Source organism: Leptinotarsa decemlineata, unplaced genomic scaffold (genome assembly GCF_025532065.1).
Source record: "Leptinotarsa decemlineata unplaced genomic scaffold, Ldec_3_MD MMD2_P_RNA_scaffold_9, whole genome shotgun sequence".
Taxonomy (NCBI): domain Eukaryota; kingdom Metazoa; phylum Arthropoda; class Insecta; order Coleoptera; family Chrysomelidae; genus Leptinotarsa; species Leptinotarsa decemlineata.
Window position 1 is genome coordinate 9,421,771 of NW_027412536.1, and position 25,152 is coordinate 9,446,922.

At 35.8% G+C, this 25,152-nt stretch overlaps 1 protein-coding gene across 1 annotated transcript in view; it reads left to right on the plus strand.

Annotated features, from left to right (window-relative positions):
- The window catches only part of LOC111503350 (dipeptidase 1), a 343,243-nt gene that overhangs the window by 273,277 nt on the left and 44,814 nt on the right, over positions 1–25,152 (plus strand). The window contains exons 6-7 of the mRNA XM_074170807.1: positions 6,987–7,056; positions 17,031–17,292. Coding sequence (XP_074026908.1) covers positions 6,987–7,056; positions 17,031–17,292 — 332 coding nt within the window. The remainder of the gene's footprint in view (positions 1–6,986; positions 7,057–17,030; positions 17,293–25,152) is intronic.

Consider the following 25,152-nt stretch of genomic DNA (forward strand, 5'->3'; position numbering starts at 1 on the left):
TAATACAAAGTTTTTTATTTGACATTATTTATGATTTACAGGAACATACAGACTATCTAAAATAACTTCTTCCTCATAATCATCATTTTCGCGACCATCTTCAATTTCCTCTCGATTTTCATCATTCAATTCAAAGTGATGAATAATCCATTCTGGCAAGTATGGTTGGAGGCTATACAGGAATCTTCTTAGGTTCAGTTCAATCATAACCTCACAAAGTTGCCACAATTCCAATTCATTATCCAAAAATTTGTTGCAAACTTCTGCACCACTCCAATAGTTCTCAGCATCACGAAGGCATAATTCGATTTGTTTTTCATCATAGCATACACTCATATCATAAACGCTTGCATGTTCGGCTCCATCACCCAACACCTTCAATTTAGACGACAAATGTTGAACCGATGATTTGAGATCTACAATATCGACCCAATCTTGACTTGCGTACTGCATCCACATCTTTAAATGGTGGAACTGAAATCGAATAAAAAAAACAATAAGCAACCTCCAATTTTTCAGTGATATAATACTCACATTCCCATTTTACTTGTAGTTACAAAGTGAGTGTATTCAACTAAGTTAGTAATGTTTATATTTCCATATAATTATCATCTAATATATGAATATTAATAAAACAATAAGAAATTCATTATAATTACTATTATTATTCAATCATATTGAATTTGACTAGAGTTATCGTTTTCACACCAAAAAAACTTTGTAAGCTATGACCTAAAGAAATTCACTATAAATTATTACTATTATTCAATCATATTGAATTTGACTAGAGATCGCGTTTTCATGCCAGCAAAACTTTGTTGGCTCTGTCCTAAATACATCATCGTATATTTACCACCTGATGAGTTGATACAAGATATATCGTCATCACTGAATTGCAACGAAATACGTTTTGGTAGCCATGTTTTAAATAATTTATCATTGCTCACATCTTACAAAGTTAATAAAATTGATTTACCAAATCGTGTAGAATAAGTTGACATATTTTTAATTATGTACACTTCATCAATTGGCAATGATGATAAGGCCTTTTGCTCTAGTATTTCAACCTCCTGTACAATCAAATTATTAATTTTATTCAAGTCTACTTTTGAAACGGACATGATGAAAATATATATGAAAATATAAACAATTTCCAACAGACAAATACACTCACCGTCTTCCTTCTATTACGAACTGAATAACACTCTACCAATTGCTAACTGCTGCAGATATATTCGTCTACTGATTTCATAGTGTGCCAGGCATTTCTTTTATATTAAACAGTGTGAGTCACCCCCACCATGAAACCGTGAAAGATTCACATTGCTAGTTGCTATCCACTAGAGATGCCTGACGTCACAGCCAAGCCCATCTCCCAACTTGATGCGATAACAGTTGCCGGTACGAGCAAGCAATGGTCGTTGCGGTCTCGGAGAGGGTAGACGCTAGGCAAACGGTCCTCGGCTGCCGTTGTGTCACCATCGATAGCGGGGCTAGAGCGAACCTTCATCGCTTCGGGAGAGGTGAGGGCAGACCGATGAATACGCATTACTCTGCCACACGTCGTGGAGTGAACATGTCGCTCTCTAGCCGTTGAACGGTTATTGCTGTGACGTCACTCCACTACTAACTTGGTGCCCTAACACCGATGGAGCATTTATTACTTGGAGGATCTTCGAAGTATGCAGACGTATGTTTGTACATAGACAAACAAGCACATGATGAAACCCTGTACCGTGCATTCTCCTACACACACACACACACATAAACACACAAAATCTCATATGAAAAAAAAATCTGAACGATCCATGCACCAGACACTTCAAGGTCACAACGCCTTGACTTCACTGCACAACAAAAAAACTTCACCAAACAACAACCAATAAAAAAAGCAATTAATACGTCATAGTGGTGGGGGGAGGCCGAGAATCAGCTGTAAACAACTACTTTCATTCTAAAAATATTGACGTATATCCATGAAAATAGAAGACAACTGGAGTCGAGATCGGAAGTCCATAATTATCATACTAGGAATAACCATATGCTCATCATCCATAAACATCATCACGGAATTTTCAATCTAGATTACAGAACGTCATTTTAAGAGATTTTTCGTCAAAATAAGATTATATTGCCATGCGATATGAAGACACTGCCACCTCAAGTTTTAAAAAAACAGTTGAAAGCGTTTCTATCAGAAAAAGGTTTCTACACAATAGATGGATTCATACTTGAAGTTGATAATGTCAGAGCACTGTCATTGTGACGTTTATATCATAACATGTTGTTTATTTATCTATTTCTATTTTTTACTTATATTTAAATATGTATGTATATGTTTGTTTTACAATGTGTGTCACGTTACTTTTTTATTCAAATGACATCTTATAATATTACACATTTATATTATACCTGGGAAATATGACCTGTCCCATCTACATAAGGTAGCACAATGGAATAATGAATCTATCTATCTATCTATCTATTAGAAAATGGAAGTCCGAACTGATGAAATTCATATGATATTTCTAATTTCTTTTGACACAAGTCAAATGAATGGAATGTCAGGATGTCACACGCGACAGTCTACATGGAGACACATACTGGATGTTTTTAGAGAATTGAGTTCAGTTAAAGTTCATGTGTTGTTTAAATAATATCGAAATTTTTTCAATCAGTTTTTATGTATAGCTCCCCAGTGGCAGTTGGATACAAATTCTCTGACTGTTATTCGAATTTACCACACTATCAAATCTTATCAGCAACTCACAGCAATTCATACTAACACACTATCCTATATCCTATATTTCCATTATTGGAAATAAAGTCAAAGGTAGAACAATTCTAAAGCAACTCTGTTATTGATCGATGACAATAAATAACGGGCAAACTGTGTCAAAAACTGGCGAAATATTTGTTCCAAATTTTTAAACCTTCGTCTGGAAATATTAACAGTGCTATAAACAATACTTCTAATTTCATTGAAAAACTTAAAAGAGATCACAAATTCGAAACCAATATCTTCCGGTGAGTTTGGATGTTGCGAGTTGGTTGCGAGTTGATACAACCCTAACATTTGTAAACACCGATCAGAAAATCATACTAGTAAAACAAAATTGAACGTGAAATCGATCTTGAAGTTTCTGAGATTACTTACCGATTACACCTTTTGTCAGTTCAAACAGAATTGTTATCAACGAGAATTTGAAATGGCAATGGGCTCATCCTTCTCACCGATTCTGAGTGACATTCCTATGGAACATTTTCAGGGAAGGAACATCGAGACTTATCAGAATGGCCTATCTAGGACCATAACCCTGATGACATCAACTCGTCTTTTGAATACAACAAAACCCATAATAAAATTCACTTTAGGAAGAAAAGTTCATAATCAGATTCTCTTCCTCGATGTGATGATCAATAAATACTCTTGATACAAGTGATAATCGAAAAAATTACTGGTGAAAATCTCCACTCTTTAAATGTAGTCATCACGCTAGTGCTAAACAAGGTGAAGTCAGATGTTTGTATCATGGGGCTGAGACACTTTGTAATTTACTTCGTTATCTGGAGAAATAAGTAACTATTATTATAAAAGTTCAAAGATAAACGCGTATCCGTAAACAATTCATAAAAATATCTCTCATGGAGTTGATGAATATAGTACCAACATATACCTACAATTTATTATCATCACAAACTCAACACACGTATCCGACAACAATCGTCATATCTTTCCGTTTCTCCGAAAAGCTGAGACGAATCGGTTACAGAAAAAGACAGTTTTCCGAAAAGTTGACCTTCAAACGAAAGCCGAGTGAAGAAATAACATTTTTCCATCTATTCAATTTGTAGGCAGAATGTATGTATGCGACAAGTTACTGACTGATTGGACTATTCAGTGGTTTATATAAAAATCTGTTTAAAAAATCTGTTTTTCCGTTAATCAGCTGTCGCCCCCATACAAACGACCACTCTCAGAAGTTGAGAAACTTGTGCGAGCTAAGAGCTAACGAGGTCTTACCTTTTAACGTGTGATTCCTAACACGGTTGCAAAATCATCCCAGCTTCAACCAGATAAATTCTCCCGAGAAAAATATCTGGTCGAGGCGGGAATCGAACCCACGGCCTTCCGATCGTGAGTCGGGCGCACTACCACCGTGACCAATTCCAATAAAGCAGTTACTTTTCATTTTGCAATTGATTAGACTTCAGTAAGTTGTTTTCGTCAGCTCTGGAAGATGCCAACGTTGTGAAATGTGGTGAAACGAGCGCCAAATCACCATTTATGGCGATTAGGAAAAGTGCTTGTTTCAGAGAATCTCCAATGATTTGGCTTTGTTCATTTTTCAGGTATTTCAAGGTTATAAACAACCCAAAAAACAGTAGGTTTCATTTAAATCGTTCACATACAAATACAACATACAGTCTTGTAAACATATGAAGAACCACGGTGTGGATGAATACTCATCTTGTAATTGAATATCCACATTGAAGTATGCATACCTATACTTCTCATTTTGAAATTATAAAAACTCGCTGAAGTTATTCTAGTGATCATAAAATGTCCGGTTCAAGTATGACTGTGTTAGAGCGAAGAATAGAAACATACACATCGATAAAGTAAAAGTCACTAATCTACTTAATATTCATCACTCTTCTTACTACTTAACATATTATTTCGGTGTTAATATCAACAATCATGTTATAAAATCTCTGCGAAATGCGACCCTAAATTACTCCTAATTCCGCAGACCAAGAACTAATCCCGTTGTCGCACAACAAACTTTCCGATAAAATTGGGCTTGGGTCCAACTCTCTAACAAAATCTCCAAGCACAGATCATGTCCAAGTATCATAATTAATCAAAAGCCGTACTTATCTTCCAAAGCTTCGAATGTGGTTAGTGTCTAACTGCTGCTTTATGAAACTCTAAGTGAAAAGGGTAGCAGAAGGATTTCCAGATGGAAAGGAAGGGTTGAGAAAAGTTTCAGTTTGGATAACGGATAAAAATTATGTTATGTTCAAACCACTAATGGGTGATACAAAAACGGATTTCGCCAGATAGATTTATTATCTTATCCTAGGAAATTTAAAACACCATTCTACAAAACTGTTCAATAGGAATGAACAAGGTAATGAATTCTCCTATAAACTATTTTCAGGTCGGGTTGAATAATGTTTTTTTTTGTTGATTTCTCATCCTCAACTGATTTGTATGTAATAAAGTAAGTGTCCTTATCAGTCAGTGGGCTATGCTTGAAGATTGTCAGTAAACAAATCTAAAGAAATGAACTATAAAGCCAGTCTCGGATAAACCTACACAGTAGGTGTCATTCAACCTACTGTATAGATTAATCCGAGACGGGCTTGATTGTTTAAAGTTTATTTCTTTAGATTTGTTTACTGCCCACTGACTGATAAGAAAGTTTTTCTTCCTTATTCAGAGGAATCGGGCAAATTTCGGATTTGCAGTTGGTTAGTACCTCGTCCACTAGATGGAGTGACATTTTGTTCGCTCCAACTTAGGAAGAGGAATGAAATACTCTGAAAGAATTCCGATTTTCAATTATGGAATATCATTGACTTTAGGTCGATGATGGCCACTATCTTCCACTGACGAGTGGCTAATGAGCCCGAAACCGGTCTGCAAGTGTGCCCGTTCAAAAATTGAAGGTCGACTCCTTCAGATATATTGCCAATTGCATATGAAAGACATTTTCTGTGAAGATTTCTGCACTGACGACTATCGAATATAATCCAACGCCCTTCGTGGCATCAGCCAGGGGAGTAGTTATTGTTACGTTGTTCAACGGGGGTGGAAGAGAAATTTGGTTTTGGAATGAAAGTTAAACCCCCCTTCGGTATATTCCAAAACCGTGTTGGTAACAAAAATATTTTTTCAACGAACGATCCACTCAGGTTTGTGAAATGCATAATATAGAAACCCATTCTGTTACGCATTCTGTTACAAGAAATATTTCATCTCCATATTATCTTTACAAATTTTTCCAAAATTGGTTAAATCTTCATCAAAAGATTTGATTTATTCAAGAATGAACTCAAAGTACCTTTTCATCTTTCATTGGGGAAAATTGACAACAAACTATAATAGGAACGAAAATAAGGAATAATATCCTCCATCAATTACCCTTTGAAAATCCAGCCCATTTTCCAAACATTTTTTATTATGTGTTGTTTGGGGTTAGTAATATACATTACATAACAATCTTAGAGATTTGCAGAAGTACTAATAAAAATTTTTCACCTAAACAGGAATTTCTATCCCACTAGACGATTTTGCAAATTCGATGCCTGAGAAGTAGTACTCCAAAATTATTTCACGCAATCATCTGAATGTGAGGGATGCATCGTCTTGGGGATATTGAAACAAAACGTATAAGAAACATAACACATGCGTTTTTGAAAGTAGAATGAAATGGATCTGTTCAATTAAAAATTCATAAAACTAATGAAAACATATGTTCGACTGATTTTTTGAATCGTGAACTATTCAAGGTTTTTCATATATTCTAGAGAACATTGCGTAATGTATTTACAATGGAAGACATCACATCGCTAATTCGACGTCATGATAGTCATGATTATAAAAAAATAAAACAAAAATTTGCATTGGAAGTGCCTAGGAGATTTCTTGATTTAATATTATAGAATATATTAACTTTTTCTATATATTCGATCTTTGAATATAATTTTCCAGAAAGCATATCTTTGAGAGTCGCAACAACGCCTGAACAACCCTCTTCACATAAAAGTACCAAAATGCTATCCTGAATTATATACAAAAGTTAACCTATTCGCCCAGACAAGCATAAACTTCGTGGCAGAATCCACGAACAACTTCACTGCAATAAATTTTCAACTTAAAAATGTATTTTTCTCGGTTTCTGCTTTTGGCCACTGCTAATGTATGCAACAAAAGTTATTTAAATTCTAAACTGAAACAAACTTTTTCTTTTTTCTAGGGCCGATTGCTCTCTAGCAGATATGCCTGGGAAAAAAGCGGAACATGGCGGACTAACCAACTTTGGGAAGGTAGAGTATAAGCAAAAAATGTATAGTGAAGATTTAAAGTTTTCTCATAAATATACCGTCATAAATTCAACTAGGCGCTCGGGATAATCTGATAACTACCATAATGGGGTTCATAGTGGAGTTCACCGCTTTTGTTTAACCGATGGTTTATGAATGTTCGCTTAGACAAAGCAATCACTTCAATGAGGGTGTTGATTGGTCTTTCAGAAAGCTGATAAATGGTAAAGTATTACACAGGGTGGCAGTTAAGGAATAATGCCCCCCATTATACTGTTGATTCAAACCAACATATTCCATGTCATTTTCTGAAATGTTGACGCAATTTCTGGTAACGAAATTCAAGGGCATGTAGAAACAGTGATGAAAAAGATAACTTTATTTTATGAACGCATCATTTTTCCCTGTGGCTGGCTCCCCAGCTGGAATATTTGAAAATCCTTTCTCATTGCTCATCTAAAACATAAAACGAACCTACGTACAAAATTTTAACCTCCGAAAATATAGCGGTATAGAGAAACAATGATGAAAAGGTGATTATCATGTGTAAACGCCCCCCTTTCATTCCCAGGGAGATACCCCAATTTAAATATTCGAAAATCCTTCCTTATTGCACATCTCCAATATGAAAAGAAACTACATACAAAATTCCAACCTCCGAGAAACAGTGATGAAAAAATAATTTTCATATGTAAACGCGCTCCTTTTACCCCCAGTGTGGGATCTCAGTTTAAATATTGGAAAATCGTTTCTTATTGCGAATTTAAGACCTAAAAAGCACCTATATACCCAATTTAGGCTTCCAAAATATTGGAAAATCGTTTCTTATTGCGAATTTAAGACCTAAAAAGCACCTATATATCCAATTTAGGCTTCCTAGGACTCAGCAGTTCGGAGAAACAGAGAAGAATGAGTATTAAGTGAGTGACTTTCGCATTTATGAGTATAGATTTAGTATTCAGGATTACTGTTGAAAGTTTCATCGATACCATCTACAAATATTCAAAATGAGTCAAAACCACACACTGAATATATCAAATTTGTCCTCGAGTTCGAAACTACCGAAAATGACTCTCGCTAGCAACGAAAGTAAATTAATCGAAGGACAAGATATCGATGGAAAAAAGAGACGAAGCTGATCAAAACGTGGCTGCTATAGAAGGATATTTAGAAAATAATAAGAAATACGGAAGCCACAAAGTCAATAACGAACAGAGCATCACGAATAGAGCTAGTTTGAAGACATCATCAAAAGTACCTCTTCGAAGGATCAGACTTTTACAATTTGACCAAGGTGTGATATTTTTCCTGAATTAATTTTTTAAAGGACTGTAGATGGCTTCAGTATTTGGAAAGACGAATTCAACATATTACAAATTGCAAATCGTTGGTCGAGTCAGATTACTATATTGATACCGGCAATTCAATATTCAAATGACAACTTCCAAGTCAATTAACCGTTGCAAAGTAAAAGATGGTTCTTTCATCGTAAAAGACACGTTGAATGAAAGTGTAATAGTGAGAATAAGTTATCGTTCATATTATAGTACAGAAAACAGTACAAACCTCAGCAGCTTTTGATGCTTTATAAAGCTTAGATCTTTGGAGTATTGTTCTCATGTATACAGCTCTGTCTCCAAACATACCCTGAAGTTGCTGATTATAAAAAAATACTTGAACGAAGTGACCGAAAGTGTTTCACCAAATTTCAGCAAAAAGCCCATACAAAGCTGAAGATATAAATTCACTGATACATAAAATTGTACCAATAAGCGGGGTCTTTTTCACGAACATCGAAGGCTTCGGCTTATCCAAGAAAACGTTATTTCACATGTGAAATGAATCAAGACAAAGAGATTCATCATGGTCTGCCAGGATTTAGCCTCTGATACATTCTACCATATCCATATAAAATATCACATTCCATAGAAACATATTATTGAAAACACTGTATATAAGTGTGATATTTTATTTTGGCAGATTAGTCACTTGTTTAAGACAATTCAATATTGAGAATTTACTGTAAGTCATGTTGAATGAAAGTTGCATTTAAAACGGTATTAACCAGGTTTATCAAACCAAAAAGTTTTAACATTGGTCCTTCGAGTTACTCAAGAACATGCTATGGAAAAGTCGGCCACTGAATTTACAAAAAACTGTGAAATTGAGCTTCGCAGAAGTGCTAGGTTCAACAAAGCTGTTCCACCAATGAGATTTGCAGAGATGAATGATGCTGATCTAGAGTTAAATACAGTTCCTATTGGTAATGCTGAAACCAGTAGATTGCAAAAGCAGACAAAATATTTTCTGTTAACGATTTGTTTGAAAAGGAATGCAGAAAAGTTGAACTATGTCAAGAAAGAAATACTCAGTCAGAGATAATCCAGTTTCCATCGAACAGTTCTATTAATGAAGTAAAATCAAAAAAAGAAGAATCAATTCTTTCTTGGAAATCAAATATTTCGAAGCTGAACTTGGAACTTAAACTCATTCAACAACAGAAAGAATTAGATGAGCAAGAAATGCAAGAAAGGTTAAAAGCTATTGGAAAAAGAAGAAATAATGTTCTTATATAAATAGAAATTCACAAGAAAATAATCCAAAAAAGTACAACATAAAGTGCAACCAAGACTATACCATCTCAGGATTTGTAACAAGATCCAGTTTTCATGAATCATTGGGTTGAGGATGCCAGAAAATGTAGTAATTTAAGTGAAAAAAGCAACCAGCGTTATTATATTCGCGAACATCCATGTTATTCTTCCTCCTTTGGTGGAAGTGGAGGTAGACACAGAGATATTGTTCTAGACATCGCTAGAAAATTTATAGAAAATGAATGCACTACTAATGAGAGAAAGAGCAAGGGACCTTCCATATTTCTCAGGTGAACTCACTGATTGGCCTATTTTCATTGTTGAGTTCAAAAGATATACTGAGCAGTTTTGTTTCTCGGATGAGGAAAACCTTGTTGGTCTTGATAAGGCACTCAAAGGAAGAACTAGGGAAACTTTAAAAGCCTTAATGATCTCTCCGAGTAATGTTTCTAAAATCCCTAAAATGCTTGAAATGAATTTTGGCAGATCTGAGTGGATTGTTCTTTCTCTGAAAGAAAAAGTCAAGAAAATTGGACAGGTGCGAGAGGATAAATTTGAATCCTGCTCATATTTTTTGAACGCAGTCAATAATTTGTTGGTTACAATGAAAAATGTCAATTCTTCACTTTATTTGTTCAACCCGGAATTAGTGATAAGTTTAGTTAATAAGCTTTCCCCGATTCAGAAATATAACTGGGGGAAATTCAAATATCAGAAAGATATACCAACTTCACTTTCTCTCCTTCATACCATTTCCCAAAATGGTATGAAGGAGAGGTAAATTCCATGGTATCAACAAGTAATCCATTTCAAATGTACAAAAGTGTTTCAAGAAAAGGAACTGTAATGGTTTCAAAAAATATAACACCAAACGTAGATATACTTCAGGTTGTGTGTTTTGCAAAGATGATAGTCATGATATAAAAGGATGTAACAAATTCAAACAGGTCACATGGCTAATAGATGCTTTTTGAAAACAATATGTAGGGTCGATAATTGTAAAGGAAGATACAGTAGTCTCCTTCATGTACCAAGAGATAGTTTATGCAACTCACCGTCAACTTCCCAAGATCAGCCAGCGTCCCTAAATGAATTTTGCGCTGAAGCACATGATACAAAAAGGACCACTCTGTTGAGAGTAGCACCAGTCATTCTTCGTGGACCAACAAGTGAAATAAAAACATTTGCTCTGTTTGATGAAGGATCAACATGCTCCATGATCGACGAAAAATTAGCTAGGACAATGAACCTTTCTGGACCAGTTCTTCCACTATGTTTTCAATGGACTAGCGATATTACTCTTTTTGAAGACACTTCAATATGAATATGAACTTCATTATGAATAATCTCAGAACAGTAAGAAATTTGAATTTACCAAGCCACAAAATTGATGTAGAAACTTTGACTCGAAAATTTCTACATTTGAATCCGAAAGTTTTTAAATCTGTTGAAAATGCTAAACCTGAACTTCTTATCGGACAAGATAATTGTGGTTTGATTATTCCACGTCAGATTATTCAACCAAGAATAAACCAGCCAATCATGTCTACATCAAAATTAGATTGGACTATCAGCGGCCTATCAATGATTTACCTGATAACAAAGAACACATTCATGTCAATCTTTGCTGTCGATATACCGACGAAGATGAACTTCATCTAATCTCTTTAAAAAAAAATCTGTTTAAAATCTGTTTTTCCGTTAATCAGCTGTTGCCCCCATACGAATGGCAACTCTCAAGAGTTGAGAAACTTGTGCGAGCTGAGGATTAACAAGGTCTTACCTTTCAACGTGTGATTCCTAACACGGAATGGTGACGGATAGTTTCAAAATGTAAGCTTTTGGTGTAAAGGTGAAAGAAAGATCCATTTACTCTGTAGAAGACCGCAGAGCTTTGGAAATCATGAATGAAACAGTTTGGAAAATTGATAACAGATACGAAATAGGTCATCTTTGGAGAAATTCTGAGGCAACATTACCTGACAGCAAATTGAATGCAATAAAACGTCTCGCTTGCATGGAAAGGAAAATGAGTCCGACAACGAATTCGCCAAACAGTATTATACTAAGATTCAAATTTATATAAACAAAGGTTATGCACGAAAATTAGAGAATGAAAAAATAACAGAAAATGCGAAGAACTGGTTTTTGATACTGCAGCCAAGTCGTTTGGATATAGTTTTTTGGCCCAATATTCATTTCAATTGGTCGTCGAAAGGAAAAGATACGCAATACTATCAATATTGAGATTGCTGCAACATTTGACACGAGTTCCACAATTCTTGCTATCAGACGATTCATTTCTCGCTGTGAACAACCTAAACAATTTATCACAGACAATGAAACAAATTTTGTTGGAGCGGAAAGAGAGCTCAAAGAAACTGCTAGTACGTTGGATTTTACGAAGTTGTCTGATGAAGTTACTTGCCGGGGAACTGTATGGAAATTCAACCTTCAGCTGCTAGCCATATGGGTGGAATATAAAAATGGCTCTCAGGGTAACTTTGAAAACAGCTTGCCCCAGAGAAGAAGTTTTTCAAACCTTGGTGGTCGAAAATGAATATACACTGAATTCTAGACCTTTAACACATATTTCAGAAGCGATCACTCCCGACCCAGAAGCGATCACTCCCAATCATTTTCTGTTGCTGAGACCAGGTAGTGTCGATATCTAGAGTGAAAACAAAAATGATATACTAGGGAGAAAACAGTAGCGGTTCGCTGAAAGTTTGGCAAATTCATATTGGAAAAGGTGGATCACAGAATATCGTTCAACCCTGATTCCAAGAAGTACGTGGCATTCCAGAAGTGAAACTATTGATATAGGAGATATAGTTGTAATAATAGATGAAAATGCATTTGAAAATGACTGTTTACTGGGTCGCGTAACTGAAATGTTACCTGGCAGAGACGGCGTGGTACACGTCATTCGAATCCATACGAAAAAAGGCAGCTTCATTAGACCAGTCACTAAACTGTGTATTTTGCCTACTGAGGTGAAGACTTGACTTCTTCACGGGGTGGATGATGTTGAAGACACTGTATATAAATTTGATACTTTATTTTGACAGATTAGTCACTTGTTTATAAATGAATAAAAGTTACATTTATAACGGTATTAACCAGGTTTATTAAACCAAAAAGTTTTAACACATATATTTTCGGTAATATACTCTTCACGCCATGAACACATTCCACTTGGAACGGTTTGTTTGTCTTTTATTTACCTTATTCTCCATTCCACATAAAACAACATGAATGCATTCACAAATGCAACGTCATCGAGAACCAAAAATTGTTTGTACTATCATTGTTAGAAAATCTCTTCAAGCCGTGAGTCTGTGATGTTGATTCGTTTGTTTCACTTCATTTACATGTGTTATGATTAACTTCCACAGCGGTGTTACATGTTACTTGTGAAGAAGTTCCTTCTTTTTGTTTTCTTTTCATCACGTATGCTTTATGCTCATTCAAATCGATTACTGGTAACATTCCCCTGCTCAACTAGGTTAGGTCCAAAGTGAATGGGTATATTCGACCCTCCACCGCAATCCACAAGGGTTTATTGTAGCTCACACCTATTCACACTCGGCCAAGTAAACCCAGCTTCTTAACGAAGCCGATTAGTTTGTATGGTGAGTGGTCTTTCGAGTCAGATGGTAAGAGTACGGCTCTGCCGAACTCTAAAAAGTATATGCTCTGCTGTTTCATCGTTAATGAGGTAGTCGGATAGTCAAGGTGCAAAATTCCCCCCTTGATACCCGCGAAAACCTTCCCATATGAGGGTTTTACACGTCAGCTACACCTGAAGATGCCTTAGATTCACCCGCGCAAGGCTTTTTCGCCTCTGGTTTTTGTGAATCATCACTTGAGCGCAAACGTTTGCTAACCTGCTCATGGGGGGTTTGCTCCTTCACCTGAAACAGATTCTGCGTACGCCTCTCAAAAATTTGGTGCAAGGCGATTTCATAAAAGGTACGCTGCTCTTGCGGTTCAGTTATTGGATCAGGAGTTGAAAAGTTGAAGAGCCCCTGATCTAAATTTACAGGGAGGTCAGTTGGAGTCGTAAGCTCAACATCCATATCCTCTGTAGACGCGCTCCTGATCTAAATTTATAAAGAGGTCAGTTGAAGTCGTAAGCTCGACATTCATCTCCTCTGTAGACTCAGCGTCAGAAAGAATTTTTAAGTTTACTTTGTCCATAAAAATCCCACGAGTAGCTAGGGAAAGAAGGTCAATCACGGCAGAGTCCCGCATTACAGTGACAAGGCGATGCTACGACGAGAGGGCGCCCGGTATCTTTTAGGTTCCGTAGTGACAGCTGATAGGCTCAGTGTCATTCATCCTCTCGGAACGGATACACACACCTTAGGATGCCATTCAGTTAGGGCATAACATAACCACATGTGATTCTGTCATTCCCGTATCCAGCAGGGCTACGTGGAAGCAGGCATCTGATCGCCGGTTTGCTCAACCCCCACATCCCAAGCCAATGCCCTTGCCAAAAACAGTATGCACAGTGGTTCAGACAGTGAAAAATTAACAAGGACAGTCAACCTGCCTTAGTAAGTCAGTGGTCAAATTCAACTTGTTATATATTACTTGTGTCAGTTAAGTTTTTGGAGTTCCTTTTCTATTACATCTGATGGTTTTATAGGCAAAAGTTTATTTGTTCATCTAAAAGAACATGAAACATCACCAGCTGGTTGCTATCTGAATAATTCTTCAAAAGCTTCGATTTTTTTATTTCAGTACCCAGTCGCACAACTTAGCGCCATTTTCATAGCTTTTCTTTCTGTAATATACGTTAATATACAAAATATAACCTATAATAACTTCTACTTTTAAAAGCCATCATGGATTCATCCATGCTGGAATGTTTTTTTCCTGCTTATAATAGTTCGAATTCATAGATTATGTCTTCATTATTTCCAATTTAAAACTCTTGGCAAGTAGTCCCAACGTGTCAGATAAATATAAGATGATTTATTTTCTCGAAAGCAAAAATTTTTTCATGTTCACTTGTTCATTCCATTTTAGGCAAATTAATTTCAAGCAAAGGTTCGATACTCTTCAAGAAGGTATTGTGGATGTACTGCTTATTTTGCATACATTCGTCAAATTCCTATCCGTGAACCAGAGTTCAATTATTGCTCCATTTATACTTTATTAAGATCCATATTGCTTGGTCACAAAAATTGTTTCTTGATTTATTTCAAACGAGATCTAGGAAGCAATCAAGTTGAGCTTATCAATCAGAATATTCAAGGCAAACACACTACCTTTATTAGATAAAGGTTTGCTTCCCCATCTGAATTATTATTATTCACCATAGGAGTCAAAAACAGTACTGATGTTTCAAATATCCCAAAGATACTCCATAGATAATTTTTTTTTGTATTCCTGAATATTGTTCTCACTTTGAAACACCCAAACTCACTTTGAAAGTCACTAGTTGATGCAAGTTAAGCGATCTCATTGACAATAATTCTGTTGACTTTAGAGAACAGCAAAAAGACGGTGATTTGTAGAGCTCTCTTCAAATTATTTCACTGTATTCATAAAATCAAATCAGGTGATTTTGGACTCAAGAAACTTTTCCTCACACAACCTTCCAGCTCTTGCGGTTTTCAATGAACAATAAAGCTTTCCTTTCTTTTCGTGGGCGAGAATTTTAGAAAGACAAGTATTCATGAAATTGATAATTCAAGACACAACCCACATCGCCAACCATTTCACCTCTCTTTCATTTTTTCATCAAAAATAATTATGCTTCATGGCTTCAAACTTTTGGACTGAACTGAAAATTTTAATCAATTTGGACTATGAAACCTTCAACATCAATGTCTCATAATCAACAATGAGAAATTTAATTTGTACAAAACAGCTCTCATTAGCTTCTTTCAAAAGTTCACACCTCTGGTTTATTCCAAGTAAAAGAAAATCGTGGAAAAGAGCTTAAAATTTATTCAATGTTTCACTGAGATCCCTTTTATAATTTCTCGTGGAGTTTTATGTCTCTTGATATTTTCATTCAATTAAATATGAAAAAAATACTGTTGGTACTAATCCCGCTCGGTGCTTCCTTATTACTCATTTTGTAAAACAGCGAGGACATTATTCTTTTCCATAATATAAACAAGAAATGTACAGCTTCATAATGAGAACAGGGAACTGAACAATTTTATTCTAAACACCTAATTAGATGTTCCAGACAGGCTTGGTTGTTCCCTTTATATCAATCATTATAGTTTTATCAGAAGGAGAATTTATTCCAACTATGTGAACTGTGTCCACAGGAATGATTCTATAGGTATACAGCTTCGATTCTCATTCAAATGAAAACAATAGTATATTGTATTAGTTTAAAAATATCAATTCAATGAATACAGGACTTCGACATCATATATTGCCCAAAAAATACAGATATTGATTGGCCTGTTATCACAAAAAAATTATTGCATCTCCAGAAATTCGTATTCAGTGTTACCAAGTTTTTCTCATTTCTCCGTCGCCTACAACAAATCGGCCTTTCGTAAACCATAATTTAACATCTTAACTCGGGCCTGTACCTTACAAAATTCAACGTACCTAGGAACTGAAAGTGAACAACCATAGACAACGACGTGTGTTCGGTGAATGGGCTCTGAAGCGGTTGGCAACTGACTTATATTTTCATCAAAAACTCATCTTCAGCGGTTTCTGGATGAATGGGTAGGTGAACAAACAAAATTGTCAAATTTGGGACGATACTAACCCATATGAGTCCCAAGAGCATCTAGAAAAAGTCACTGTTCGGTATGGATTTTGGGCTGGTGGCATCATCGGTCGAGGATTACCAACTTATTTAGGTCAGAACTCGATAATCTGGACACCAATAATTATATACGTTTGCAACGGGATGGCGCTACATGCCACATTGGATTTTCTGCACGAGCGATTAGAGGGCATGGTCATCTCACGTGGAGGTGATGTGAACTGGCTACTTTTTGGCGGGGGTTTTTTAAGTCGCAGGTGTATGCGAATAAGCCACAAACCACAGCGGCAGCGGTCCTTAAAGCCAACTTAACCCATGCCATCGGCCAAATTTCACCTCGCTGGTTGTTCTTTCTAAAGGTATCCATGTTCTCATTCCCACAATCTCACAGAAGTTTTGAAGGGTCCAAGACTATGCATCACTTTCTTCATTGAACCAACAGATAGTCTTCAACAACTCTGAAACCACACTGTCTTCTAAAAATACGTTACCGCAAGGTGTAACTCAAAATCATTTGTTTCCAACAAAGTACTGTCAAGAATGTCTGTATATCTGAGAAGATTCCATGTTTGATATGATTTTTCAAAAAATATGGGAACAGCATTTGATTAGTTAAACTTTTCCAGAGCGTCATTAAAGAAATGAATCGTATCGGTATGATCGTTGACTTGTCGCACGTTTCGGTCAATACCATGAAGGATGCACTCGAAGTTTCTAAGGCTCCAGTCATCTTCAGTCATTCTTCGGCCCATGCTCTGTGCAACTCGACGAGAAACGTTCCAGATGATACACTAAGGAAGTTGGCACTGAACAAAGGAGTTATTATGATCAACTTTTATTCCTTGTTTTTGACTTGCAAGGAGACTTCGACTATTGCAGATGCTGTTGGTAAGTTATTGAAATACCATATCTTAAATATTGAATGAATTTTTCTCTCGAGGATATGAGGATATAGAATCTTTTATTGATATTTTTGGGTTTTTTCATCTTATTCAATTCGAGAAATATAAAAATTGTAATGGAGAACTTTATAAAGGTATAGAGCCAGCAAACTGTTCAGTTCATTCCAATAAATTACTACGTAAATTCAAAATATTCTTCACAAAGAAAAATCAGTTACTTGTCGTATTCAATACATACTAATACATACCTATCGACTGAGAGCTCAGAAATTATATGTATACCTATCTTAAGGTTTTGGAGGCTAAAATCTACCTACGTAGATCTATGGAGGATGTTTTGAAACTATAGTGAACCGAAGAGAAAACTGCCAGATTTGTCAGAATTTTTCCAATTCTGAAGACGGGGCAAATTTCACACACCAAATCATGAAAACAAGTATCTTTATAATTTCATTTTTTTTAATTAGGCGAAATTAATAAATATGACAATTTACTGATGGATAGAACATTTTTCTCGATTCAACAGAGTAACTTATCGAGATGAACTAAGTTTGCACGTTTTATACCTGAATGAAGTTTTCCATTACTACGAGTATATACCGGGTGGTAAAAATTTAATTACACACTATTGCTATCTCGGTAACGGTAGAGGACACAATTCTGATTGAATTAGACAAAAATGTACTTCTCAGAAAAAGATGGAATCATGTTGAGAAATCCAGACTATGGTGATCCATTCTCGAAATAATCGAAAAAAGAAAATCGTCAATTTTGGTTTTTCTGCACTGATATCTTTGTTACACAAAATATGAAAGAAATTCAATGGATATTGATTGAAATTTATGAAGGTTACAATATGCACTCAGGTAATTGTTCATACGACGATTCATTCACTTAAAGCCACCGTCATCTTTTTTTTCATGTATGGACCGGTACTTTTTCAATATACTCTGTTGTGTTTTTCAATCCTACGTTCAACTTTGTACCACTCATAACTCTTTTTAAACGTTTCACTTCGATAAAATGACTAAGTTGATTGTACCTGTAACTTAATATCTAGGTAAGTACTTGATTTATCATCACTAAATAGAAACCAAACTTGAAGTTCATTTTTATTCAGTCCATTGTACCCAAAATATTGGAAATTATCACTAATGTAATAAAATCGTAATATTATTTTACTGAATGAAAAACAACATGAAAAAAATTATATTTCATCAGAATTGCAAACTGCAACTTTACCTGTGAAAAATAGAATTCTATTTCACAAATACGAATAGAAAATTAGATAATTCCCATCTACAGCAATCGTTCAAAATATCTGCTTCTTTGGAAATCTGTGACGTTGCATTAGTTACCAAGTCTGAAGATATGATATCGAAAGCATTCAATTTTCAGCAAAGGCAGTAGTCAATTTATAACAGCCCTTATCCCCGCCCCCTCTACTTGCCGGCATGATTACCTTGGAGTACGTCGCATGACCTTGACTGTGTAACTCACAGATGACTTTAGGTTTGACCTTGAATGGCCTCAAACTACGTCAAACTGCGGGATTGATCAGTCATGTGATGTTGAAAGCCATTTAATTCCAAACTGTTCATTTGACCTTGGTTGTCATCGAGATCATTCGAAGTCGAACAACTGACTCAACCTTGACTATCACCCTCATGTGTTTGTCTCATCTATACCCCCACTATACTGACCTTATATAAGAGAAGAAAGAGAAAAACCACCAGCTAGAAATTCCGATTCGAATTTTCAATCTGAATATGAGCAGAAATACAATGTATATATGTATGTGATAGAAGTTTCACTCGGGAAAATAAGATACGTCGTCATCAAAAACAGAAGAAATAAGAACTTGTGTGTGTTGTTGTGTAACTGGTGTGATAAAATGATACCTGTGAATCGTTTGAATTCTCACCTCAAAACAATGGAGCATAGAACGAATCCATACACTGACTTTTTCGATTTCGTCAAAATAGCGCATTCAAATACAGGAATGCCTGATATTGAGTTGTGAGTAAAAATCATCATATGGACTATGCCATAATATTCAATGAGCTGAAGCAGAAGATCGTTGATCCGATTGAAATAATGGTACAGATCTAAAAAACTTTGAAAGTCGACATGAAAGTTTTTGCAGTATGTCTTGCAAATACAGAAATTATCACCAAACACCACCAAACAATTGTTGATCTATCTCATGATTCAGAAGTGGGGTTCGATGAGTTCGTTGCTGTTTTATCTGCAGGAGCTACGGAATTCCAAGAGCACATATAATCTTTAGAGAAATATAAAAACGGGCGATTCGACATGCAAATGTTTCATGGACTCTTGAAAGTATCATATTCATTGAGGTCAACATTGACAAGTATACGGCGCTACGAGGATCGTTATATATGAGCCTCCAAAATTCATTGAATTGAAGGAATCTGTGGTCAATGTCAGGAACGAGGATCAGCATTGTTCCTCCTGGGCAGTGACGTCAGCATTATATTCCGCATATACGAGAAATGTTATTGTTGCATCATATCCGCATTTTTCAACTGTTTTGGATCTAACAGATACAGATTTTTTATTGAAATTACGTGACCTTGCCGAATTTGAAGAGCTGTTCGAAAAATTATTTTGGAAATATTCAAGTGAAACATGAAATTGTTGGTCCTTCACATTATGCCCAACAAAAACTTGGACGGCATTTTGATCTATTATATATCACTGTTTCGAAATTGTATCTTTTCAGATTTTATGTTATGGTCATGCAAAATACTTTTGTATGGGAGGGGTGTGTACCGTACTTTTGCGAATGAGCGTGAATTATTCCATCGTCAGTTGAATAATTGAAATCAAATTTCAGCGAGTACCAGCAATACGCAATTAAATCCTGATTGATATGGTAACATGGTCCCCGATAATATATTGGAGTTCAAAAATAAAACATTCATTAGTGAGTGAGCCTTACTCGTTCTTCTAAATGTTTTGTATCGTGGAACAAATGCTGCCAAAGTATAAGAGCATGATCTAACCGAAACTTATCATGAATATTTGAATGAGATTGCACCAATGAAGCCATGGACTTAGTTGTAGAAACAAGACTTTTTCAACTCTGATGTATGTGGTATATGAGAAGTATTTCAAAACGCTTGATACTGAAGTTAGAGATCACTGTCATTGAACTGGTGAAAAGAGATGTGGACCACTTGTAATTTGAACATCATGTCACCATTTCAAGTTCTAATAATATCTTATAATTTGAGTGAATATGATAGCCATTTATTTCATCAAGGAGTTACCACTGATAGTAATAAAGTAGATATTATTTGCCATTTCATTTTCAAAACATTTGTTACAAGGTTCATTCAAAGATAAAGATGATGGATTTAAGAGGAAGTTTTTCAAATCAATATGACAGCAAATTCGTGGCAGCTTCACTGCAACCATTAAGAAATGATTTGTCAGAGGCGAAGTTTTTTTGTGGAACAAGAATAATTTCAACTGTTGAGGCAGAAAGAAGTTTTCTGTTCATCAGAGCCTACACAAATACTACCCGGATTACACAACTACTTCTCCAGTTGATACCATGCTGGATACTGAAATATATCCGACAGATATTTATGCAAAATACCTCACAGAGGGAAGTTCAGGATATGTTTATTGTTCATTCAGCCGCAGGACTATGAAATTATTTAAATGATCACCTGCAGACTCCGGTTTAGAAGTATTACCCGGGAAAGTAGTTGTTTTCCGACAAACATTTACCAGAGCAGGTGTAAGTAGTTGGGAAAGGTCGATGTTCCGAAATTCATTCCAAAATATTTATTTTATTATCCTGATAGTAATGAAGACTCATAGAATCCTTTCATTTACCCAATCTCTACGATAGAAATATATATTCAAACACACGTATGAGAAATGAGTCCACGATATTTTCGATGAAAGTATACAGGGTGTAACTGAATAAGTGTAAAACGTTAAAGGAGGTGATTCCTCATCGAAAAAAAGATAGGATCTCTCATATGAAGAAACTTCATTGGAGCATCCCTTGTTAAGATACAGCCCCTTAAAGGGGGTACATAAAATTTGTATAACAATTTTTTCTAAAAGCACTAAGTTACAATGTTGAAATCAACCTGGACGTTTTGTACTACCAAAAAGAGATACAGAGATACATGGTCATAAATGCGAACTGGATTTATTGTTATTTTGTAGTTAGTACCTGCATTAAACGATTAAAGGATAATAAACAAAACTAATTTAATAATTACAAAACACACAACATGTAGAAATTATAGTAAATGTTCAATATCTCTACCTTCAGACATTACGCATGCGTCTAGACGTCGGCACATTGAGCCACGTATTCGCTCAAATATTCCTGGAGTCTCTCTGATTACCCTGCACGCATCGATGATGCGGTTTTTCAAGTCCTCTACATCGCGAACAGGAGTACGATAAACCAAATGCTGTAAATGGTCCCAAATAGAGAAATCGAGAGGACTGAGATCCGGGCCAGTTCTGTAGTCCTCCTCGATCTATCCACTGATTTGCATATGTTTCAGTTAAATGCTGACCGCTACTTAACTGAAATGGGCGGGAGTCCCATCATACATGAAAAACATATCCCTTCTGACGCCCAAAGGAACTTCCTCCAGCAGTACTGGATGCACTTCTCTTAAAAATTGAACGTATGCCTCACCATTTAATCGAGGAGGTAGAAAATGAGGCCCAATTAAATCATCCCCAATAACTCCGAGCCACACGTTAAGAGAAAACTGTTCTTGATGGTTAGTTTCGACAATAGCGTGAGGGTTTTCATCAGCCCATATGTGGTAATTATGAAAATTAATAATCTTGTCCCGAGAAAAACTACATTCGTCTGTGAATTCTATCGTCTTCAGAAAGTCACAGTTTCTTCTAATCATTTCCAGCATCCAATTGCAAAATTCAAGACGGTTCGGAAAGTCTCGCATTAACAGTGCCTGTACTTGTTGCAGATGGTAAGGGTATAAGAGTTGTTCTTTTAAAATTCGAAATACCGTCATATGATTAATATTTAGCTGAAGAGCAATCTTTCTAGTACTGGTTACAACCAGTACTAGACTAGACTAGTACTACCAGTACTAGTAGGTTGTTCTTCAATCAAATTGAATACTGCTTCCTCAAGCTGTGGTGTTCGTACTTCTCGATGGCGACCACAATCCTGCGTTCTTTTGTCGAATGAACCATATTCTCGTAATCGTTGATGAAGTCGAGCAAATATTCTATGTGAAGGATGCTGCCGTTGAGGATACATTTCAGCATATTTTCTTGAAACTCCTAACACATTCCCCTCCGACAGACCGTAAACGTAATGCATATCAGCCATTTCCTCATTTGTGTATGCCATTTCAATGACAAGTGAATTATTAAAGTAACAAATTAAGAACAGAACAACAACACACAATTAGTATTGATTCAATTTCGAAAATTCACAAACTGACAGCGTCATACCAATTTGATTGTCACTATCGCTAATAGCGACCTACTAGATAGATTAGTTTCGTATTTTCGAATTTATGACGATGTATCTCTGTAGTTGTTCGTCAAATAATTTTTTGTTGCGAACTGGTTTATTTTGGGCAAAAAACCCAGGGGACATTTTTTGTTTAGAATGAAACAGGCTATCGGAAATAAACTTTTCAATGGTGAACAAATAATAAGACAAAAAGTTACATTGGAAATAAATTTTAGGGGTTGCGTTTTCCACCCCTTACAACCATGGGGTAAACCAAATAAATTTCCGGCTGAGTGTCTTTTTGGTAGTACCAAATGTCAGGTTAATTTCAATATTTTAACTTTTTCAGTCCTTGTGAAAAAAATTGTTATACAAATTTTATATACCCCCTTTAAGAGGCTGTATCTTAACAAGGGATGCTCCAATGGAATTTCTTTATATTAAATATCCTATCTTCCTTTCGATGAGTAATCACCTCCTTAAATGTTTCACACTCATTTAGTTACACTCTGTATATACAAGATGGGAACTAACTGTTTTTGGCAAGACAATGAAAACTATGGAAAACCGAAATGACATACAACTTGTTACCCATTGGAAGTCAATAAGGCGTAGTGATGGAACAAATGCTTTTATTGCTCAATGGAATTTCAAAACGTTCTACTTTTTTTTCAGAAAGTTTCGCAGCAGTACATATGAGAACGTTACTCTCAAAAGGAAATAATCAACCCCAGTGAATTCCTCGAAGAAATCGAACGTTTCTTTGAAGGAAACTAGCTCGAATAAATATCCATTGTCGATGGGTTTACTTACAAAACCGGTGGTTTCGGATAATGTGACGATGGTGCTTTTTGACAAAATGCTCAAGAATAATGCGTCTTAGTGACGAATACTGAGGATTTTGCCCGTTGAACAAACCGTAAGGCTGTGGATAAGCTCATGCCCGATCTCCTTCTTCATGCATTCGAGCCTTGCTTTCCTCATTGGCTCTTTCATCAAGCCCGGTTGGGTACCACCAGTGACTTCGATCAGGTAACTCATTGCAGTCAACTTCACCAAATATGATGGTTGAACAATATCTGCCGAAATCATCACCTGGCCCGTCCTCAAATGGGGCATGCGCTGGGCTATAATTGAACACCTCTCTGAAAAATTTTCTAGAATATTCGAGACGTTCATTTGTGTTACAAAATAAGCAAACATCAACAAATAGAACTTGACAAATGACTATTTTACATGCCGCCTAGTCTATGTGAGGTATATTGTCATAATCTGACGTTTGGTGAATTTCGACATTTTTATTACTCCCACTGTTAACTAGTCATTCAACATCCAACACACTATTGACACTGGTTTTCAACACACATATATGCAGCATCTTCGAGATGGTCCGTTGATCCATCAACATCAATCCCTTCATCCTCTCTTTCGTCATCAGCTCCAACATTAACCGCTGCTGCAACACCTCTAGCTGCTAAACCATCTGCATGACGTAATTTTTCAACGTCAGTACAGGTATACCAACCTAAATTAATTTCATCTATTATTTTACAATATATGTTTATATAAAACAATTTTCAGCTATATAAAAATCAATTTCACAATATTGCCTATCCAAATTTATTTTTGCAATGTGTTCTTATGTAGTAATCAGTAAACCCAACAACATTATTTTATTTCAACAAGCTATATAGTATGCTCTTTGGTATAGGTCCGTCATCGTTATTCATAATATTATTGTGTTTACTCATTTCTACACTCTCATAGGCATCTAGTTGCCTGTTGTTTTAACTTGTCTGACTAATCTCAATGAACTGAAGTTTATGGAATGGTTTTGTTGCAAAATATGATGGGCGACTGCTGATTTTTCAGATCTTCCATATTTTAAGTGTGCTATGTGTTCCTTATCTTACTTTAATAGATATTTTTGTCTGTCCATAATACAGCGTTCTCCGATGACCTTGAAATCCACTGACAATTTTTTCAATCACCTTCAAATATATAGCGGCCCCTCTATTCTCGAATACACGTTGAGTGTAACAAATATCGAACGAAATTCAGCAACAAACGAGCTTTTTTATCAAGTGGCCTTCGGAATCAAATGATCTTCACATTGAAACGACTTTCACTATCAAATGAAATTCGACTCTTTACGACCGTCACCTACAAACGATCTTCACCTTCAAATGATCTTCGCCACAGATCAACTTTAAATCTCAAAATACGTCCTCTCACCCTCCTCTAACTGTATCTAAAGGAAATATATAGAAGATGAAATACCTGCTCTGACTGGAACATTCAAAACAAAATGGCAGCTTGACAACTTTTAAGAAGAATAAGAGTGTTACG